Below are 21,236 nucleotides of genomic sequence, written 5' to 3' on the forward strand. Positions count from 1 at the left end.
TGCTGTGTTGTCTTACCTTCTACAGCCATGAGGTCTCTAAGCTCTCTCTTTAACAGATCAAACCTCCTCTCCAAATCCTGCTCTTCTTGCCTGTTAGATACAAAACCAAATAAGAGTCAGACTTAAACCTGTGTTATGTTATACAGTTACACCATCATTCAGAAGTCTTGGATCACCTGTCATATTTGACAGGAGTTTTCCTTATACTATATACATCAAACTATACAATTTGTTTTGATGGTGAAATACAGAATGAATGATTATGCAATTTCTCACAGCAACTGAAGATGATCCTGTCTCCTGATTAGCGCATTCTTCTTATTAACCAGTGTGAACCACTCCTGAATTAATTTCTCCTCCTCCTCACGATCACTGCCTACAATAAATAGAACTTAATCACTGATAAACAACATTCAGATTTGCTGAACTCCAGCTGTTGGGTCAGGGTGATAAAAAAAAGATTAATATGAACATGATATTTGTCTAATATAAAAATAATAATAATAATAAAAAAAACAATTAGTAAATTCAATCTTTATTTAGTGTCTGTGAAGACCATACATCATTTGTCTGGCTAGTACCCATCTATATTGTAAACACCATTACTGCACAAAAGTAGAAAAAAAAATTAATGACATTTCCAGTGAACAACAAAGAAATATTTGAAAGAAAGCATTGAGTATAAAATCAAATCTAATTTTGTAAAATTCAAATATTTATATTTGTGCAGGTAATGCTGCTTTACTCTCTTGATTTTAAACCTTAAGTTTGTGTCCTCAAAACAACCAAAAAAAATACTCCCAAAGTTCTCACTGACATCATGTTTCACTTTAAGGAGACATTAAAGTTCACACAAGCAACTATCCACATACACTTATTGGGGACACTTCCTATCCATTGAATTCAAGAGTTTTTCAGTTTCATTGCCACAGGTGTATAAAATGAAGCACGTAGCCATGCAGTGTACATGTACTCAGTAAAATGCCACCATTGCAACAAATCAGTTTGACTGCGTCCCAATTATGTACAACACCCTAATACCCAAAATTATACTATGTTTTAATATTAAATGTGTGTGTTTGGCAGGCGAGTTTACAAAACATTAACATACTAAATTTAAAACATATTAAAGTTTCTTACTAATAGGACATGATGAACTGTTACTATGGCAACACATATAACAAGCTGCAACAGCAACGCTGTCTGCCATTTTTCAAAGGCTGAAACTCAAATAGCTTCCTCCTTACTGTGTAATGTGCAATGTAGGTCAGAAAAATAATGATTTCTGCACTAAAATAGTGCACTGAATGTCAGATAATTAAACAAATTATATTCAATCCCTCTGACTACCATTTAGTGCCCTATCATGGTGTAGTAGTATTAGTTTAATTAGTGTGATGTGCACTATATAAGGAGAATTTTTTTGAGACAAAACTTTCCAGAAGTGAGAAGCTCCTCGCTTTCCGCTTCCCATTAGATTGTAGGAGAATAGTGTCCATTATTACCGTACTCAAAAATCCACTGCTGCTAAATATGCACTGTGGATTTTTAGTATACTTTAGACACTTCTACTTCTACTAACTATCTTACATACACAAACACTAGTTAGAACTAGTATTAAGTGTGCAATTGGGACACAGCCTTTGTGACATTTCATTCATCTTAGATATTCATAGATATAATCAGCATTAGAAAGAAAACTCTTTTTTTATCTTTCCACTTATGTTTTCTCACTTGGATATGTATGCATTTGACTTACTGGACTCCATAAGTCTTCGTAGTTTTCTCTCCACAGTGCCAGCTCTGCTATCTATTTGCTTCTGCTCTGTTTCTAGAGCCTGCATCTCACTCAGGACATATTGACTGACATCCTTTACACATAACAAAGGATAAAATGTGCCAATAAATATTAGTCAAAGAGAGCCACTGTTTTATAATGTCTAGTGAAAGTGTTCATAATGGTAAAAAGCTAGTTTTAATAACAGTCACCTATTGTCCCTTTCATTGTTTTAGGTTACATATTTCATATCCTTGATAATGCTAGTGTAATTTCTCTGGGTGTGTGTAATGTTTATCTGTATAGTACCATAGAAAAATTAAATCAATGTCTTCACACTTTTGACAGGCCATGTTATTTTGTTAATTATTTTACTTTTAATGAGTATGTCTCTATGAAATATGTCACGTGTCATATTACAAAAAATATAGAGCAACTGACCTGTTTCTCTACAGCAGTTGCGTCTTTGCTTCCTTCACTACCTTCTACATTTTCAGCTAGAAACAACAAAGAAAAACAAAGACACACTATGATAAAACTAATGATAAAGTACAGCTTATAATAAATTTAACTTCATTACAGGAGTAAATTCCTAAAAAATACTTCTTAATAGTGGAAGGCTGCCTCACAACAGTGAGGAACACAGAAAAGACCCAAAGCTTAATCACAAGAACTTGTATACAAAAATGTACACAATGTCCAATTATGTAATGACATTAGTTTTATGTGTCTGTATCAGTGGTGTATATTATTTATGAGCCATTTATTAAATATAAAGTAGAAATTCTATAAAAAATAATATTGTTGCCATGCAATAACAAATATCCATTTTGTTTAAATTTAGATCTGATCTGTATCGATACCTTACAGTATCTTAGGGTACAAGATTAACCATGTAACCTAAATATGAGCTTACGGGATCCTGTTCGTTCTCTTGGTGCTCCACCCTCAGCTTGACTTGGTGCACTCTGTGTGAAAACAACAAATTTGTATACTGGAAAGCTTTCAAAAAGTGCCCAATGTATCATTAATCATGAACATGTTTAACATTTGGAAGAAAACACTTTTTTTGCACACACTGACAACTGTATTCCATAATACAGTTTTTTATTAATTCTGTTTTTTCCTAAACAATTCAATTGACTCAGCACAAAAAGAGAATCTCTCATTTCTGAATTCCTTAATCAGTTAGAGAGAGATCTTACTAGAGACAAACTTTCTTCAAATGTCCTTAACATTGATGAATATGAGAAGCTTGAACTAAGGGGAAAAATGATGTTTGAGGCTATTTTTGCTGTTGTAGTGTCTATTGTGTCTATGGAGAATACTGAGGACACATTAATGTCCACAATATCTTGCTTTAAAACAGAGGTCTTCATAACTGGATCTTTGATCTAGGTTCTAGGCTGGGATTTTACAACGGCTGGCCAGTATGACAGTATACCCGGCCTGGCTGGTGCGTTAGCAGTTACAGCTATAGTGACATAACAGCTGGCCATTTTAAAATCCCTGCATGGAACCTGGATCAATGCACTGGATTTGTTGATGTATGTTGATATTTTTAAGTTTTATCTGCCAATAGCAATAGGAGTTCAATATTATATTGGATCTGTGCATATTTAAATACCAGTGGGATCTTAAGTGTTCAGTTCTGTTGTTATTAATTGTAATTCAAATTTTTATCTTATATCCATCCATCCATTATCCACCGCTTATCCGGGTCGCGGGGGAATCAGTCGGAGCAAAGAAACCCAGACCTCCCTCTCCCCAGCCACCGCCTCCAGGGGTATACCGAGGTGTTCCCAGGCCAGTCGAGACATGTAGTCTCTCCTGCATGTTCTTGGTCTGCCCCGGGGCCTCCTCCCCGTTGGACATGCCCAGAACACTTCACCAGGAAGGCATCCAGGAGGCATCCGAACCAGATGCCCGAACCACCTCAACTGGCTCCTCTCGACTTGGAGCAGCAGCGGCTCCACTCCGAGTCTCTCCCGGATGTCCGAGCTCCTAACCCAGTCTGTAAGGGAGAGTCCAGACACCCTGCGGAGAAAACTCATTTCACCCGCTTGTACCCGCAATCTCGTTCTTTCGGTCACTACCCAAAGCATGTGACCATAGGTGAGGGTTGGGATGTAGATTGAACGGTAAATCGAGAGTTTTGCTTTTCTGCTCAGCTCTCTCTTCACCACAACGGACCGGTACAGAGCCCACATTACTGCTGACGCTGCACCAATTCGCCTGTCAATCTTCTGCTCCATCTTTCCCTCACTCGTGAACAAGACCCCGAGGTATTTACCGCATCAAATTTAAATCACTAATGATGGCCTTCAGAGTATTCACTGGTTCTGCTCCCATCTACCTCAATAGACTCTTAAAACCATACGTTAGCGCCCGCCCTCGCCGTTCCTCAAAGGAGCGCCAACTAACACGACCAACCCCCCGTACAGGTCAGTTGAGGCTATTCTCATCTCTGGTACCACGCTGGTGGAACGAGCTTCCAAGCACTATCAGAGCAACAGAAACCCTCTCTGCATTCAAGAAATCATTGAAAACCCAGCTCTTCCGAGAGTATCTTTTGCACTGAATGTCTTTCTTTAATGCACTTATTACTTCCTGGCATATTGCACTTAATGTAAGGTATTTTGTATAATTTGTGCTGTAGTTCGAATCTTAGATCCTCTTTTGTAAGTCGCTTTGGATAAAAGCGTCTGCCAAATGCATAAATGTAAATGTAAATGTAAATTTAAACTCCTCCACTTGAGGCAGGATCTCACTTCCAACCTGGAAAGAGCATTCCACCCTTTTCCGACTGAGTACCATGGACTCGGACTTGGAGGTGCTGATTCTCATCCCTACTGCTTCACACTCGGCTGCAAACTGGTCCAGCAAGAGGAGGTCCCGGCTCGATGAAGCCAACAAGACCACATCATCCGCAAAAAGCAGACATGGAATCTTGAGACCACCAAACCGGACACCTTCCGCCACTTGGCTACGCGAGAAATTCTGTCCATAAAAGTTATGAAGTCCAACTCCGACTGGAAAACAGTCGGACTTACTGCCAGCCATACGAACCAGACTCCTGCTCTGTTTATACAGGGACTGGATGGCTCGTAGCAAAGAGCCCAGTACCCCATACTCCCCAAGCACCCCCCACAGAATACCCCGAGGGACACGGTCGAATGCCTTCTCCACAATTCACCAGACCCGGATTACTACCTCTCCCACAGGTGGTGGGCCCATGGGAGAGTGGACACATGTTACTCCTTCGGGCTGAGCCCGGCTGGACCCCATGAGTGAAAGTCTGACCACCAGGCGCTCGCCAAGAAGCCCCTCCTCCAGGCCTGGCTCCAGGGTGAGGCCCCGGTAATGCTAATCCAGGCAAGGGAGGCTGTGTCCATCACCTAGGACCAATTTGCCTTGGGAGACCCTGCCAGGGGCTATTGCCCCCGACAACATAGCTCCTAGGCTCATGCAGGCACGCAAACTCCTCCACCACGATAAAGTGGTGATCCAGGGAGGGGCTTTTTTTTTTAATAAGAATTTTGTTCTTATAATTATTCTATTTTTCCCATTTATTATACTCCAGTTAATATACATCCCTAATATCTTTCATCATGTCCATCCTTCACAACATAAACAAAAAATCCTCCACTGAAGCAATCTCAGTGTCTTCATCTTGAGGTCACATATTAGGAATATCCAAAAATACAGGTACGCTTGTAAAAATACTCTACCTCTGCTGCTGTTTGCTTCTCTACGAGATCAGCTTCCTCAAAAGACTCTCCTCTCAGCTGGGATCGGCGCTTCTTCACCAGATCTGCATCCCTAACATGAGCGAATCCCTTGGTGGAGGAGGAGGTGTGAGCCCTTGGTGAAGCCACTGGCGCTTGGGCTCCTCCGGAACCTCCAGCTTGACTTACCCCTTGAGTCCGCTTAGCTCGAGGAGGTGGTACAATAGTCTTAACAGTCTCTGAATCCCCCTTTACACCCTTGTCTGTAACATTTCCATTGGGCTCTTGGGAAAGGTAGCTGCTCTGCAGCCTCTCAGCACAATAGCGAGCCGCAGCATCAGGGTCTGCGTCCTGTATCTTCTCCCCAACAACATAACTGGACTCACTGCTGTTCTGTCCAATCTGCACCACACTGAGCTCCTGGCCAGTGAAGTGTGTTCGTATTTGGCTGAGGTAAGTCATAACAATAAGACGGTCAGGCACAGCCAGCATCACCATGTCAGAGGGCTCCATCAGTCTGGAGATGCCAAGCTCAGCAAAACCATCAAATGCCTGTGAGGAATCAGTGAAGCAAAGTGATTCTTCAGGATTAATCAATAAAATAAGACAATTTTTTAAATATAGCTTTGTACTACTGAAAATTTGTAGAGAGCATGATGAAAGTGAAGCTGACTGAAATATCAGAAAATGATGTTTTGTTTAAAAATTTTGTCAAATTCTTGCTATATACAGGAGTTGGACAATGAAAATGAAACACCTGGTTTTAGACCACAGTAATTTATTAGTATGCTGTAGGGCCCCCTTTTGCAGCCACTACAGCGTCAGTTCGTCTTGGGAATGACATATACAAGTCCTGCACAGTGGTCAGAGGAATTTTAAGCCATTCTTCTTGCAGGATAGTGGCCAGGTCACTATGTGATGCTGGTGGAGGAAAACGTTTCCTAACTCACTCCTCCAAAACACCCCAAAGTGGCTCAATAATATTTAGATCTGGTGACTGTACAGGCCATGGGAGATGTTCAACCTCACTTTCATGTTCATCAAACCAATCTTTCACCAGTCTTGCTGTGTGTATTGGTGCATTGTCATCCTGATACACGGCACCGCCTTCAGGATACTATGTTTGAACCATTGGATGTACATGGTACTCCAGAATGGTTCCGGAGTCCTTGGCAGTGGCGCACCCATCTAGAACAAGTATTGGACCAAGGGAATGCCATGATATGGCAGCCCAAACCATCACTGATCCACCCCCATGCTTCACTCTGGGCATGCAACAGTCTCGGTGGTACGCTTCTTTGGGGCTTCTCCACACCGTAACTCTCCCAGATGTGGGGAAAACAATAAATGTGGACTCATCAGAGAACAATACATGTTTCACATTGTCCACAGCCCAAGATTTGCGCTCCTTGCACCATTGAAACCGACGTTTGGCATTGGCATGAGTGATCAAAGGTTTGGCTATAGCAGTACAGCCGTGTATATTGACCCTGTGGAACTCCTAATGGACAGTTCTGGTGGAGACAGGAGAGCTGAGGTGCACATTTAATTCTGACGTGATTTGGGCAGCCGTGGTTTTATGTTTTTTGGATATAATCCGGGTTAGCACCCGAACATCCCTTTCAGACAACTTCTTCTTGCGTCCACAGTTAATCCTGTTGGATGTGTTTCATCCTTCTTGGTGGTATGCTGACATTACCCTGGATACCATGGCTCTTGATACATCACAAAGACTTGCTGTCTTGGTCACAGATGCGCCAGCAAGACGTGCACCAACAATTTGTCCTCTTTTGAACTCTGGTATGTCACCCATAATGCTGTGCATCAATATTTTGAGCAAAACTGTGCTCTTACCCTCTGCTAATTAACCCTTCACACTCTGCTCTTACTGGTGCAATGTGCAATTAATGAAGACTGGCCACCAGGCTGGTCTAATTTAGCCATGAAACCTCCCACACTAAAATGACAGGTGTTTCAGTTTCATTGTCCAACCCCTGTATCTTGCAATTATATTACCTGCAAAACATTGGAACTATTTGTGTCAACATACTAAAATCTTTCCATATTTTTAGGGTTTATTACAAGTAGCTGTTTTTCAGAATCCTAAAATGTAATAGACTGAAATAACATCCCTGTCACCAATACATGAAAATAATGTAGTGATCATCCCTGAGCTTAATGATCTAATATAGTAATTATCACTGATTAGCTAAGTGTCATCGGCCTTCATTTAATTTGTTTTAACTTTGTGTGTAGGTATTTGCAAAAAGGACAGATTATCAACTGAATATGCAGTAATGATTTTGTTTCTTTTTTTCAGAAGCTGTGATGGAGAATGTATAATTAACGAAGGATTGAAATATGTAAGATGGCAAAAATCACCGTTTTGTTATTCCGTTTGATGTCATAAGGATCCAACATTTCATAATTCCTGGAAAAAAAGGAAAGACAATGTATATATTTGTTTGAGCAGTAAGATGATTTAACAATCAGTCCTTAGTATCTTAGTCCTTTAGTCTCACTAAATATGGTTATTTCTCAGCTACAAAAAGACCTACACATTATTAGGATGGAAATGATGTAAGATGGCACAGAAAGCAAGCCCATTTCGCCATGATGTGCTGAAGTTTGTGATCTTCACCCCTTTATAACCCTCTGTGACCTTTTTACACCACTCTAGAAGAGACTGGCTAGAATCCACTAGGGCTACTGTCTGTAATTATAGAAGACAAAATATAAACAGTCATTTTTCACACAAGATATTAATAAACGGCAAAGTTGTACTGAAGATATACCTCTGTTTCACTGGCTGATGCAGTATTATCTGGAGAGCTTCCAGTGGCACTTAGACTTTTCCTCACACGAGGCATCGGAACAGGTTGACTTGAATCCTCTGTAGCTTCTTGTCTAAAAATATAAACAGTAACCCAATATAGAAGCCTGTGTTATATGGAAAAATATGACACCAAATTATTTTCCAATGCTTGTTGTTGCATCAGCTTTGGGAATAGAAAATTTGCAAGTGAAAAAAAATTACAAACATATATTACACCTCTTCAAACAAAGGTCCAAAAAAAAAAAAAAAAACCAACCCCAGCAAAAAAATGTGCAGTAGACAAACATTTAGATCAACTTCTAATACTCTTCCCCCAAACCAGTGTCTACAAAACACTTGTACAACTCACCTTATTAAATCTAAAGCAATGGCAGTGTCATCTAAAGAAACAAAAGGACTCTTTTTGCCTCCAATTTCCTTCTCCTTTATTTCTATATCATGATTTTTCTGACTTGATCTGGAACTTTTGTCTTTCACATCATCAGTACTTTGAGATAAGGTGTAAGTCACTTCCAAAGTTTCATCTTGGGCAGCCTCTTCAGCTGTGTGCTCACTGGCCTCTTCAAACAGCTGTCTGCTGTCCTCCAGAGTAGTGGAGGGAAGCTCTGGGTGCACCATAACCTCTTTCTCAGTCTTTAATGCACTGCTAAAATATTCTTTATGGTTTTTATCCAGCCTCTGGATACTGCCTTCTGAGAACACTTGTGAATCATGTAATAAAGGCTGGTTTGCTGAGGGCAGAAAAGCTTTGCATTCAGTTGGTTCTATGAAAAAGGTAAACTGGGTGTCCACAGTAGGACTATCACCTGAGAAAGTAGCACTGAGGCGCTTCTTTGAACGAGGTATTGGAGCTGGAAGGCCTATCTCTTTTTCCCCTTTATCGACAAATATGGATTCTTGATCAGAAATAGGAATTTCCTCTGTGAAAGACCCACTAAGACGCTTCTTCACACGTGGAAGTGGTACAGGTAAACTCAAGGCGTGTAGACTTTCGTCAGGGACCACTTTATTAGCTGTATCTGTTTGACTGGGAGAGGTGGCTGGTATAGTTGAAATGTCAGCATTAAAACAACTAATGATTTGTTTCCTCATACGTGGTATTGGTACTAGAAGGTCTGTCGGCTGGACTTGGCTTGATCTCTCTTCAGCAGCTTTGATTTCACAGATAGTTTCCTCTGTCTGTCTTTTGTCTTTCTGCTCCATGACAGCAGAGGGGTCAGTATCTATTTTTGTGACACTCTCAGAGTCTAATTTATCTCTGTTGAAAGTGGGGGAATTCTTCTCCATTTCAGTTTCTTTTGCACTCTCACAGGTTTTATCAACGTTGCTCAATTTGGTTTGTATTGTCTTCTCATATTCTGGAGCAACATGTGTTTTAGCTGCTGAAAACTCATCAGTAAAGTCATCACATGTTTGTGAGGAAATTCCATTGGAAAGCAATGCAGGAATGTTTTCTTTTCTTTTTCTAGGTTGTGGCATCAGTTCCACAGGGGGCACAGACACATGTTCTGGCTCTTTCTTACTAGTAGATGCTTGAATCCCATCAATGGATATTTTTGCCTCAACTTCCATAAAAACCACAGAATAATTTTCAGGGAAAGAACCACTAAGGCGCTTCTTCACCCGAGGCATTGGAACTGGTAAGTCAACAGGACCAGGATTTTTAGCTTCAGAGTTCTCCTCTGTAATTCTTGAGCTTTTTTCTGATGGTGTATGCATGATATCTGTGCAGCCATCTCTGTCTACCAGCTTATCCACTATTACAGCTTCAGTAGTACCTGCCTCCTTATTCTGTATAACATCTGATACAACAGACACATTTTTCAAAGATTCTGTGTTTTGGCTTCTGTCTGATTTGATGAAAGTAGGAGAGACAAGTGATGGAATGGAGTGAGAAGTGCTGAGTTGTTCTGGTGGGTCACCAGTGACTACTGGTTGAGAAAATTCTGAAAAGCTGTCTTTCTTCCTACTGCGCTGTGGTCGTACTGGCTGATTAGATGTTAAACCAGCTCTCACTTCAGTACCAACTTCTGAAACACTTTGGAGGGATGACAGAGAGGTCTCCCCAAATGACTTGCTTCTTGCAGGTTGGAGGAACTCTGACACTTCTCGAGCATTGCGTTTCTCTGTCCTTAAGAATATGAAATACAGAATCACTATTTTTGACTATTTATAACTAAAACCGCAGACGTACATCAATTCTTGCAAGCCACACAGGTTATTAAAAAAAAAAAAAACTCAAATGAATGCATCATGCAAAGACAATTATGCAGTCAATTGTCTGTATATTAATCCACCTCCAAGTCAACAGATAGATTGAACTTTTATTTTCTCAAACAAAGATGTAAGGTTTCTTCAGTACTGAACATGCTGACAATTAATAAATCAACAAGCAACAATCCATGCTGCCACTCAAAAACCTTGGGTTGGATTTCAAAAACACTCACCACTCCTCTGTCAAAAATGATGCTGAAATTGTTGCACCAAACTCGTCCTTTAGTGGCTTATTTAAAAGCTCCTGTTTTCCATTCTTGCTGTGATCATAAAATAGTCCTTTGAGGCTTGCTTTGCTGTCTTGAGTTTTAATATCCATGACTCTGCTGTCCTGGTCTTCTTTAGTGATCTCATGTAGGTCAGCCTCTGTTAGCGGAGGCCACTTCTTCATCAGGCAATATTCTCCTTCTTCAGTGAACCAACTTTCAGCATCTTTAGAGCACAAGGATGATTCAGACCGACGCTCAAATAAGCGCATGTATGGCTCAGCACTTGCTGAAAAATGAGGCTGAGATGATGACGCAGGTAAATTCTTCTTCAACAGTGGCTCATCAGCTGATTCACAAAGAGGTTCCCTTGGCTTGACAGCAATGCTGTTTTCGGATTGCCACAAACAAGTGGGTTCATCACTTGCTTCAGAAGCAGATGGCTGCAACATGGCTGCTACTGTTTCATAACTAAGTAAAATAAATACAATTTATAGAGGTATAAACAAACAAATTAAAATTAAATAAACATACATATATAAAAATGTGCTTTTTCTCAATGTCATTCTAGAGTCTTGCTTACCCTTTATGAAATACACCAACTATGGTCTGAACAAGCCCTGAAGACCCTTCTTTGTCTGAAGAAGGATCTTCTGCCTCAAGTACCTCCCATCCAGAGGTTATATCAGTCTCTGAGAGATCTGTAGTGTCATGGACTTTGCTTAGAGATGACTGCTCAACAAATTCATATTCTTTCAGGGACTGTTCTTCTTGCTGTGAGCTTTCACTGAGGGTTGAATAACTTATTATATTTTAATACAGTACCTAACACACATACCAGTGGTTATGTCAAGGGCTTTTCTCTCTCCATAACACATGCTTACCATTCTCATCAAACCATGCACAAGTCTTTGTTTCAGATATAAAACAAAAACACATATTTTGAAAGTTATCAGTGGTGTGTAAGAAATAAGCCAAGACTTTTGTGTAAACTCCAAAACATGCCAACAACAAAGGCTTCCTAATATTAAATATTTCTGCATGACTACCAGTAGATCACTAGGGTAAGCTGTAATAGCAATTATTAAGGGCTGAGTAAGAGCAAATCATGAAAAACACTGGGTCCCAGAAATGGGAATGACCACTAGGTTTGAACACTATGCCCTTTTATTCCTCGCTCAAACACAAAGGCTACTGGCAGGTTAGTAGCTTGCTTGGAGTGAGTTCTAAACCAGGTCTCCATGTTTCATGTTTAAAAACAAAACCATTCATGCATATTTGAAATATCTATGTGCATGGATGAATTGATAAGTTGATGAACAGATGGTTGGATCTACTTTACTTGTAATCCACAAATAGAAATTTATTCATAAATGTAAAATTAAAGTAAATTCTGGTTGCCACAAAAACTCTCGAAAAATATGCTTGTTGCAACTGTATCACAGCCACACAGACCACAGGCACAAATAAACTCACCCTGCATATGGGGGTATTTCTTTTGTCTTTTCAGATTCTATGGATTTATCTTTAAAAACACAGAACAATACGTTACAATGGGCCATCTTAAATTATTTCTGTTTTCAGCACACCATACGCAAAAGGTATGCTTACCAGTTCCTTTGATATCCACTGACAGATCCCATTCTACCATCATATTAGTTTCTGAGTCAGTTTCTGGGTCTGTTTGCATCTGGGTTGGACTGGAAGTTGATGCTTTCAGATTGAGTTGAATTAAGTCATGATTAAACACAGATAGTGATGGGAATCCAGAACATTTCGGTTTGCTTGGGCAACAAGGAGCCAAAGCTGACATGTTTGCTTTGTCATGGGTTGTGGTGAAGGTAGTGAAAATAATCTCTGTGCCTAGAGGCTTTTCCCAAAAAGGTGCTAAATAAGGCATCCCTTCAACTGTTGGAGCAATTTGCCTTCTAGATGGCATTCCATGAATAACTGATAAACCTGGGCAAGAAGGTAAAAGGGCAGTCATCATGTGTTCCACCTTTTTGAACTCGTTGGCAGATGGAAATCCACAAATCCTAGCTCTTTTAGGGCAGGTTGGTAAAAGAAGCAACATTTTTTGGTATATTTCCCAGTCTTGTATTGTGCTGGTAGTTAAAATTGATAACTCTTTCTCTAGTTTAACCAAAAATGGATTCACTTGAACAAACCATGATGGTTCCATTGAGATCAAAGGATATACAGAAGGGAAACCAGCAGCAAGAGCAATCCTTGGGCATGAATGCAATATATTTTTTATATCTGGTTCTTTCCGTAAAAAGAATTGTTCCACTTTTACTTGAGGTATAGAAGGAAAACCAGGAATGTGAGCTACCTTTGGACATGTGGGTGCCAGAGCAAACATTCTCATCATAGTACAATTATCCATTTCTTGTTGTACCTGATCTGAGGAAAATGGTACAGGTTCTGATCTTATTTTTAATGGTTTTTCCCATGATTTATTTTCAGAAATCCAAACTCCTGGTTGCATTTTATCTCTTGAAGGAAATCCAGTGATTCTTGAACTCTTTGGAATACATGGTTCAAGATTCACCATGCTGGAAACAACTTCTAGCTTTGGTGCAGATGGGAATCCTAATATTGTTGCCTGTGTTGGACAGGTTGGAGCTAAGGCAAACATGTTTTTCAGTGAATCTTTGTTTTCACATATATTGTCTTTGATAAATACTATCTGGTGTCCTGTCTTACAAAACAACTGTTGTCTGTTAACTGACCAATCTGCAGTATTTACTTTAGATGGGAATCCTGCAATGCTTGATCTTTTAGGGCAAGATGGCATTATTTTATGCATTTTTGGCTCTGGTACAGATGGAAAACCAGGAATACAGGTTATTGTGGGGCAGCATGGCAACAAAGCAACCATTCTTTCAAGATTTGTTTTGTGCTCCTTAGCAATATTTGTAATAATAGAAGGGTTTTTGGTTTGCCTTTGGTTTACCTTTTGGTTCACAATCTTTTGGTTGGTTGGCCAATCAGTCGAAACTGGAATCAGTATGCTCTGACACCCAGCTATATGGGACAGCATTGGGCAGAAAGAACGAATGGTATGCATGCCTGGCTTGCTCTGATCATTTGATCTTTGTGTAGATGGAAAACCAGGGATCTGTGCTGCAAATGGGCAAGTTGGTAATAAAGCCATACTGTTTTTTAAATCATCTATACTCTTTTTAGGTTCAGTTATTTTAAATGCTTTTTCTATCAACAACTTCCTTAAATTCGGTGTCTGATTACTGATCCATTCCAAATTCTTGGATATATGCCTAGAGGGATAACCAGGAATTCTAGAGATTGTTGGGCAAGAGGGAAGAATATCTGACATATTTGGCACCATTTGAATTTGTAGTGATGACATCCCAAGGTCCTTAAAACTGCCAGGATCTGAACAAGTTGAATAAGGAATATCCAGAGTTGGCACAAACTGCTGCCCTTTTGGCATTGTCTTCAAGCTTAGTTGCTCTTTAGACACCCCAAAAGTTTCCACACTTGGATCACTCCATACCTGGACAACCCTGTCTTTTACATATGGTGCAGACGGAAAGCCAGGAATAATTGCTGCCTCAGGACAAGTCTGAAAAATAGTTACCATGTTTACTGAAATCTCAGTATATGGAATTGGTAAATTTGATATACAGAACAGTTTCTCTTTTGACTGCTTCGCCCACATAAATCTTTTTAAATTCAACCATTCTACATTAGACCTGTCCTCTTGAACTGGATTTCGTGAAGGTATACCTATTATTCTGGGTATCTCAGGGAAATATGTACTTATAGATGATGTGTCTAAAACGTTCATCCTTTTGGAGGATGGAAATCCTGGAATTCTTGTTTGACTTGGGCACGAGTAAGCTAGAGATGCCATATTTTGATTCATTTCTGTATTATACTCAGATCTTCCCATATACGGTGTAGGCATAATGGCTTCTATTGTTCTGGGTCTTGGTGGATGCCTCCATAACAAACTGGCATTTGTGGGCCATTCAATTACCAAATGAGTTCCAGAGGAAACTACAGATGGAAATCCAGGAATACTGGAAAATGCTGTACAGGCTGGGAAGTGATCCACCATGTTTGGTATCCACTCTCTCTGTGATCCTTTGAACTGATCCTCAGTGGAAGAGATGAGATTGTCTGTGACCTCCACTGTACCTGTTTCATATTTAGGTCTGTATATAAGCCAGTCTTGTCTTTGTTTCAGGTCTTCAAACGTACATTCATCAATACCAAAAGATTCTTTGGAAACATCTGGGCAACCCTCTGTATTTGGGATTTCATCATATGTACTTTCGATTCTAAAGGAAGTAAAAGATTGTGGTGAGGGGATGCGGCACCTGTAGCTTCACTTTAACTCATACATGTATGTTTAAATAATCTAAAAATAAATTCAAAAGTAAATAAAATATTATATACTATTTAAAGGTATCCATTTCAAAGAGAGGCAAATCAATGTAACAACATAACATTTTAATTATCAAATAAAAATAAAAAACACAGCGATAAGGTCAATGAAAATGTTTCTCTAATCATTTCTATATCAATTTATCAAGTTCTGGTTCTTTGGGTTAACACGTAGACATGATAAGTGAATCTTTGCACTTTGTCACTTCCATGAAGTACTATAATGCCAAGAAAAGGAGAGATAAAAATGCATTTGTTAGGGTAAGGTAAGTTAGCATAGCACTGGCTCAGGATACAAGCCCAAGCACAACTCACCTCTCCCCAGCAGTCAGTAACAGTGGCATGTCTGGAGGTTGGGTGTGCCACATTCGGCAATGTATTTTCCTAAACACAGGGTTTAGGAGAAATTATTTCAGGCACTGTCTACTGGCTGCAGGGAGAGAATTTTCAAGTTTCTGCATTACTATCCTGAACTTACCCATTCTCCAAGATTCCCCTTTCTCCTTCCTCACTTCTTTTCCAAAAGCCCAAATCCTCTTTGGTCTCTTCCAGCACATTAATCAACTGACTTGCATCATCTTGAGTCTTTTCATTCACTATCAGTCTATCAGTTGAAAACACTCTGTTTGTCTTTGATTGTCTAGGTGCAGTGGGGAAACCAGGCATTGCAGCTTTTCTTGGGCAAGATGGCATTAATAAAGCCATTGTCTTCATACTGCATTCATCATCTCTAAGTTCATATTGAGGTGGATGTGAAAGGCTGGAACAGACCTGCTGATTCCTCATTTCTTTGACGCAAAATGGTTCAGTATGCATTGGCCATTCATCTATAGAAGCAATGTTGAATACAGATGGCATTCCAAGGATATAAGAAATCTTTGGACAAAAAGGCAGAAGCCTTATCATATTGTGTGTGCTCTCTTTATTTTGTACTGGTGCAGATGGGAAGCCAGGGATTTGTGTTTTTTTGGGACATGTTGGCACTAAAGACATCATAGACCATGTAAAATGAACATCCATTATCTGAGGTGATATAATAAACATGCTTGGCTTTTTCTTCTTTGGCATTGACATTTGGCTTTTGTTGGTTATCCATTGTTTAATCATATCTTGCTTTGTCCTCTCAACCAATATGGATGGAATTCCTGTAATTCTGGAATTGTTTGGGCATGACGGTAGCATTTTTACCATGCTGGGATATTTCTGAAGTCTAAGCTTTGGGCTTCCATTATCATCAGACCTGTTCTTATCTTCTGAACATAGATTGGAAATCTCTGTTATGGGACATGTTTGATAAAGTTCAGTCATATTTGGGGCAGAGGGAAAACCAGGAACAGATGTTGCTCTTGGGCATGTATGTCTTAGTGAAACTATATTTTCTAATAATTTTATGTTATTGTATAACTTTCCTGCGTCATCGATAAGCTTTGTTGGATTATCCTTCCTTAGGATAATAAATAATGCCACCTTGCATAAGTGCCACTGTTGGATGTTTTGATCACAACTGAGCAACATTGTGGAAGGGAGCCCTGCAACACTAGAAATCCTCGGGCAAGATGGTAACATATTCAGTATACTTGAATATTCTTCTAGTTTATACCTTGAAACAGATGGAAATCCAGGGATTCTAGAAGCTGCTGAGCAAGATGGTCTCATAAGTATCATTGACTCAGACATTTCTTTCTCCTCTGTTATTGTTAGCTGATGTTTCACTTCACAGATCTTCAGTTTTCTTTCCCATAAAAGCATGTTAGTCTTGGGCCAGCCTTCATCCTCTAACATATTGACTTGAAGCCGTGAAGGCAAGCCAGGAACCTTTGAGGATTTAGGACAAGTTGGTAGGAGACTGGGCATATTCAGTACATCCTCTGTATAAAATGGCACAGATGGAAGGCCAGGTATACTAATAGATCTTGGACAAGTTGGCCTCAGTAAAATCATTTTTGTCAATATGCTGCTGTCATTGTACCTAATTTCCAGATCATGAATAAACATAACTCGTTTCTCTTTAAGTGGTGTAATACACACTGACCCTTCAAGCAATGGCCATTCCATAGTATGTTCTGATAAAATTAAAGATGGTAAGCCAGGTATAAGTGCAGATCTTGGACAAGATGGAAGAATGTTGATCATGCATGGTGCTGTATATATCTGGGAATGTTCAAACTTTGGCATCTGAGATGACGGGAAGTCTGTAACAGTGCAGCTAGTCAGAGGTATACGTGTATGCTCCATGAAGCTTCTTTCTGGATATTCCCTATCCTGAGGTTCCATATGAGTATTTTGTTGTTCCTTGGCCTTCTCCTGTGAGAGGCTATACACAATATTTGTCACAGACACAATTTCTTTCTCTTTATTTGATTGATGGCTATCCTTGAGGGGAAAACCGACCTCCTCATTTTTCTTATTTGGACTGGCCGCTGGCAAAATGTCTTGGTTTTCTGTTGTATCATGTGCAGGAGACCAAGGAGAATTGGGCACTCTTGGGCAATAGGGCAGAAAAGCAGACATGCTTTTGGCTCTGAGGGACAGGGAGACCAGAACTCAGGTCAAAGGGAGGAATGTCAGATGGAATGTAAGTAAAATGGGAAAATATGCACACTATACAGATCAAAGATATGCATGCTATGACTGAATGAGTGCATCTATGTTACACAGCTTTGCTACTCTATATAAACAGAAGAGCTTACTCAAGTCATGCCATGCCAAACTACACTTACCCCTGCTTATTTTCAGCATTTTCTGTGCTATTGGCCAGTTCTGTCTCAAGTAGCAAGGTCATTTCTTGCTCTTTCACATCTGTTTGTATATTATAAATCATTGTGGGCTCTTTTTGGAGCGTAGGGATCTCCTCGTTATCAGGGGAAAAAGGGATGATTTTATCTTGTTTTATCTGAAGTGTGACTGAATGTGGATCTGTTGACTCTCTTGATTTGCTGCACTTGACATCAGCACTGGACTTAGTGGCTATGACAGGTCCTTGCATACTTTGAGAGACAGTGATGGAAGGTGTCATCTCAGCAATACCCTTCTTTGGCTTAGGTAACTCAAAATATTTGACCCCTATGACACTGGAATCTTTGGGATTAGAGGACAGTAGAGAGGTCATGCTCTCAGGTCTGGGAAGGAAAAATATTAGGATGAGTGTTGATCAGACACAACAACAAAATTTCCCTTTTGCTACCAACAGAATTCTAATTATTTTAATTCAGTTCACCTATGTTCATTTGCTACAATATTTAAAATGGGCAAAATCAATATGAAATGCTTCCAAAAAGCATACAATACCTTACGTGTTCATGAAATATAGTACATATGTATAATACCCAAACACCAAAATAAATACAAGGTATTCTGTCTATTCATTTTGATCTCATTATCCAAAAGCAACACAAGCACTTGCATTAAATCAAACTAAAATATAAAGAACAATATCAGAACAATACCATATAGACAGTGGTTTTAATATAAATAATTAATAAATAACAAATAAAAAAATACATGGTATGTTATGCAATACTTGACACTTCCCACTGGGTTCTGGGTTCAGAAACATTCATTAATTTGAGGAAAAAATAAAGATGCTATATATATAACAAATTAAATTATTACACACCCTATTCAATTAAATTAGTTGCTTTAATAACATAATGACAGCTGCAATTTGTTTTATACAAATCTCATTTTAAATTTTGGGTGCTGGGCAGAATACAATGATAGAATGCAAAGAATAAGTGAATAATTAAAAACAGTACAAAGAAAACATTTCAAGCTGAAGCTGAGAAATGTTTTTTTGAAAAATATACCCATTTTAAACTTGATGCTAGGAACACGTTTGAGAAACAGCTGTGTAATGCTACAAAAAAATTAATTACGTTAACAGGCAACAGTTCAGCGCCCTCCGGGCTAAAGCTGACAGGGGCCATTTGGTCTGTTATAAGCACAGTGTGATGTTTAAAATGAAGTAATGCCTCTTTCTTCCTCCTATAGATGATATGATAAACATAAGCAAGATTCTAGTGGTTATTTATGCTTAAATCTGAATTACTTAGCACATCTAATGTTAAATTAAAATGGAAAAAGACTTGGAGTGCTCAGTTGAGGACAATGTTTGAGAGAAAATCTTTGAAGATATACTAACATTCTCCTTTAATAGTAGACATGAGCTAATTTGGTTTAATATCATTCATCGGATATATTTCAATCCTGACAGGCTATATCATATGAATAACGACTGCTCATTGAATTAGCTACTTCAGTTCTATGCTCTGTGTCTTTTAATGTGTAAGTGGCTGATGTTTGAATTACCACAGAAACTTATTTGTAATAGGAGTTGTTTAGTTTTGTAGCACTTTCAGTAATTCAGTTAGCCATTTCACCTTAAGTGATTAGAAACAGCAAAAAGAAGTCAATATTACCCACCACGGAGCAGGAATAGAGCAATCTTCATCTTGGTTAGTGCTATTCAAAATTTGGAGTTCTATTTGTTGTCTAAAAATACTCCAGATGCCTCTGCTACAAGCAGAAAGAGAGAGAGAGAGGAAGAGAGAAAGCCTAGCATACCGGACCAGAACAGTTTGACACTGGGGCTTCGTAAACACATTAGACCGGTTTCCAGTACACAAACAGACTGGAGAGGAATGGTAGGGAAATATCTTCTTAATTTTATAAAAAGACTTGATTACAATCATGAACTTCGCCTTTAAATGCCACATGAAATGTTGTCTTTGTATTATTTTTAACAAGCTATAGGGTTGAAATTATTTAAATATTATTGAATTCTGGTTTTAATGACATTTTGCAATGTGCCAACTTTCTGGAAATGCATTTTATACCTTTAATGCTATGGTTTTGTAGTCTGAGCACTATAATAATAATAATAATAATAAAACACTATTAACACTTTGTATGTTTTATGCATCTACTAATATTTATTTTTGTTTACATCATACACATACAAATGACTGAACAACAAATCCAAGATATCAATGACATGGGTGAAGTATGTTTGTTTATATCCATTAAAATATACAAAAATGTGCTGCAGCAACTGAAACCATTTTTATCTTTAGCCAGATAAAGCCCCAATATAACAATGACTGAGAATTTCCAATTGTCTCTGAAAGTACCATTAATGAGAAACCATCTGACCATCTCCAATTTCATATAATGTGCTTTTGAACACTATATTTGATTTGTAGGAATTCACCTAAAAAGCAGTTTATTAGAATTATTAATGACCAGTTACTCACCCTGGTGCTGGCTTCACAAAGTTCAGTCCGAACACAGGGCCTCCTCCTTCCTGTTTCCTGAAACCAAGGGGGACCGGCGGATGCTTGTCATTGGAGTGGTCTGATCTCTGATTGGCTATGCTGATGACTCCTGTTTTGCCGGGTGAGGATCTCAAGTCATTTGTTCTTTGAGCATTTGATGTTGTGGTGTCTACATTGTCCTCACCTACACATAATGGCAGAAAAGTCCTAGTTAGGCCAATATTTGAATTACAGTGCCTGCAAAAGTATTGGCTTTTTATTTTTACTTTTGTTACATTACAACTGGTATTTAAATACAGGTTTACATTTTTATATCTGAATTTTATGTGATGCAAGTTGTTGAAGTGAAACAAGAAAAAAAAAAAAAAAAATATATATATATATATATATATATATATATATATAATATATAAAAATAATTTGGAAATAAAAAACTGAAAACTGGCATGTGCATATGTATACACCCCCTTTGCTATGAAGCCCTTAAAATGTTTTTGTGTAACCAATTACCTTCAGAAGTCACATGTTTAGTGAAATGAAGTCCACCTGTGTGCAAACTAAGTGCACAACTTTTTTTTCTGAAAAGTCCCAAAGGCTGCAACACCATTAAGCACCACTAACCAAACAACACCATGAAGACCAAGGAAATCTCCAAGCAAAGTCAGGGACAAAGTTCTTGAGAAGTACAAGTCAGGGTTGGGTTACAAAAAAATGTCCAAATCTCTGATG

General features: G+C 38.9%; 1 protein-coding gene across 3 annotated transcripts in view; it reads right to left on the bottom strand.

Annotated features, from left to right (window-relative positions):
* Nucleotides 1–21,236, bottom strand: part of ehbp1l1a (EH domain binding protein 1-like 1a) — a 44,805-nt gene that overhangs the window by 3,409 nt on the left and 20,160 nt on the right. For all 3 annotated transcript variants that reach the window (XM_066681694.1, XM_066681695.1, XM_066681693.1), the window contains 10 exons: nt 20,487–20,691; nt 8,301–8,412; nt 8,064–8,218; nt 7,888–7,936; nt 5,509–6,057; nt 2,694–2,745; nt 2,219–2,274; nt 1,760–1,871; nt 277–376; nt 17–90 (listed from right to left, as the gene is read on the bottom strand). In XM_066681694.1, coding sequence (XP_066537791.1) covers nt 17–90; nt 277–376; nt 1,760–1,871; nt 2,219–2,274; nt 2,694–2,745; nt 5,509–6,057; nt 7,888–7,936; nt 8,064–8,218; nt 8,301–8,412; nt 20,487–20,691 — 1,464 coding nt within the window. The remainder of the gene's footprint in view (nt 1–16; nt 91–276; nt 377–1,759; nt 1,872–2,218; nt 2,275–2,693; nt 2,746–5,508; nt 6,058–7,887; nt 7,937–8,063; nt 8,219–8,300; nt 8,413–20,486; nt 20,692–21,236) is intronic.

The sequence above is a fragment of the Hoplias malabaricus genome, chromosome 9 (genome assembly GCF_029633855.1).
Source record: "Hoplias malabaricus isolate fHopMal1 chromosome 9, fHopMal1.hap1, whole genome shotgun sequence".
In the NCBI taxonomy this organism is placed as follows: domain Eukaryota; kingdom Metazoa; phylum Chordata; class Actinopteri; order Characiformes; family Erythrinidae; genus Hoplias; species Hoplias malabaricus.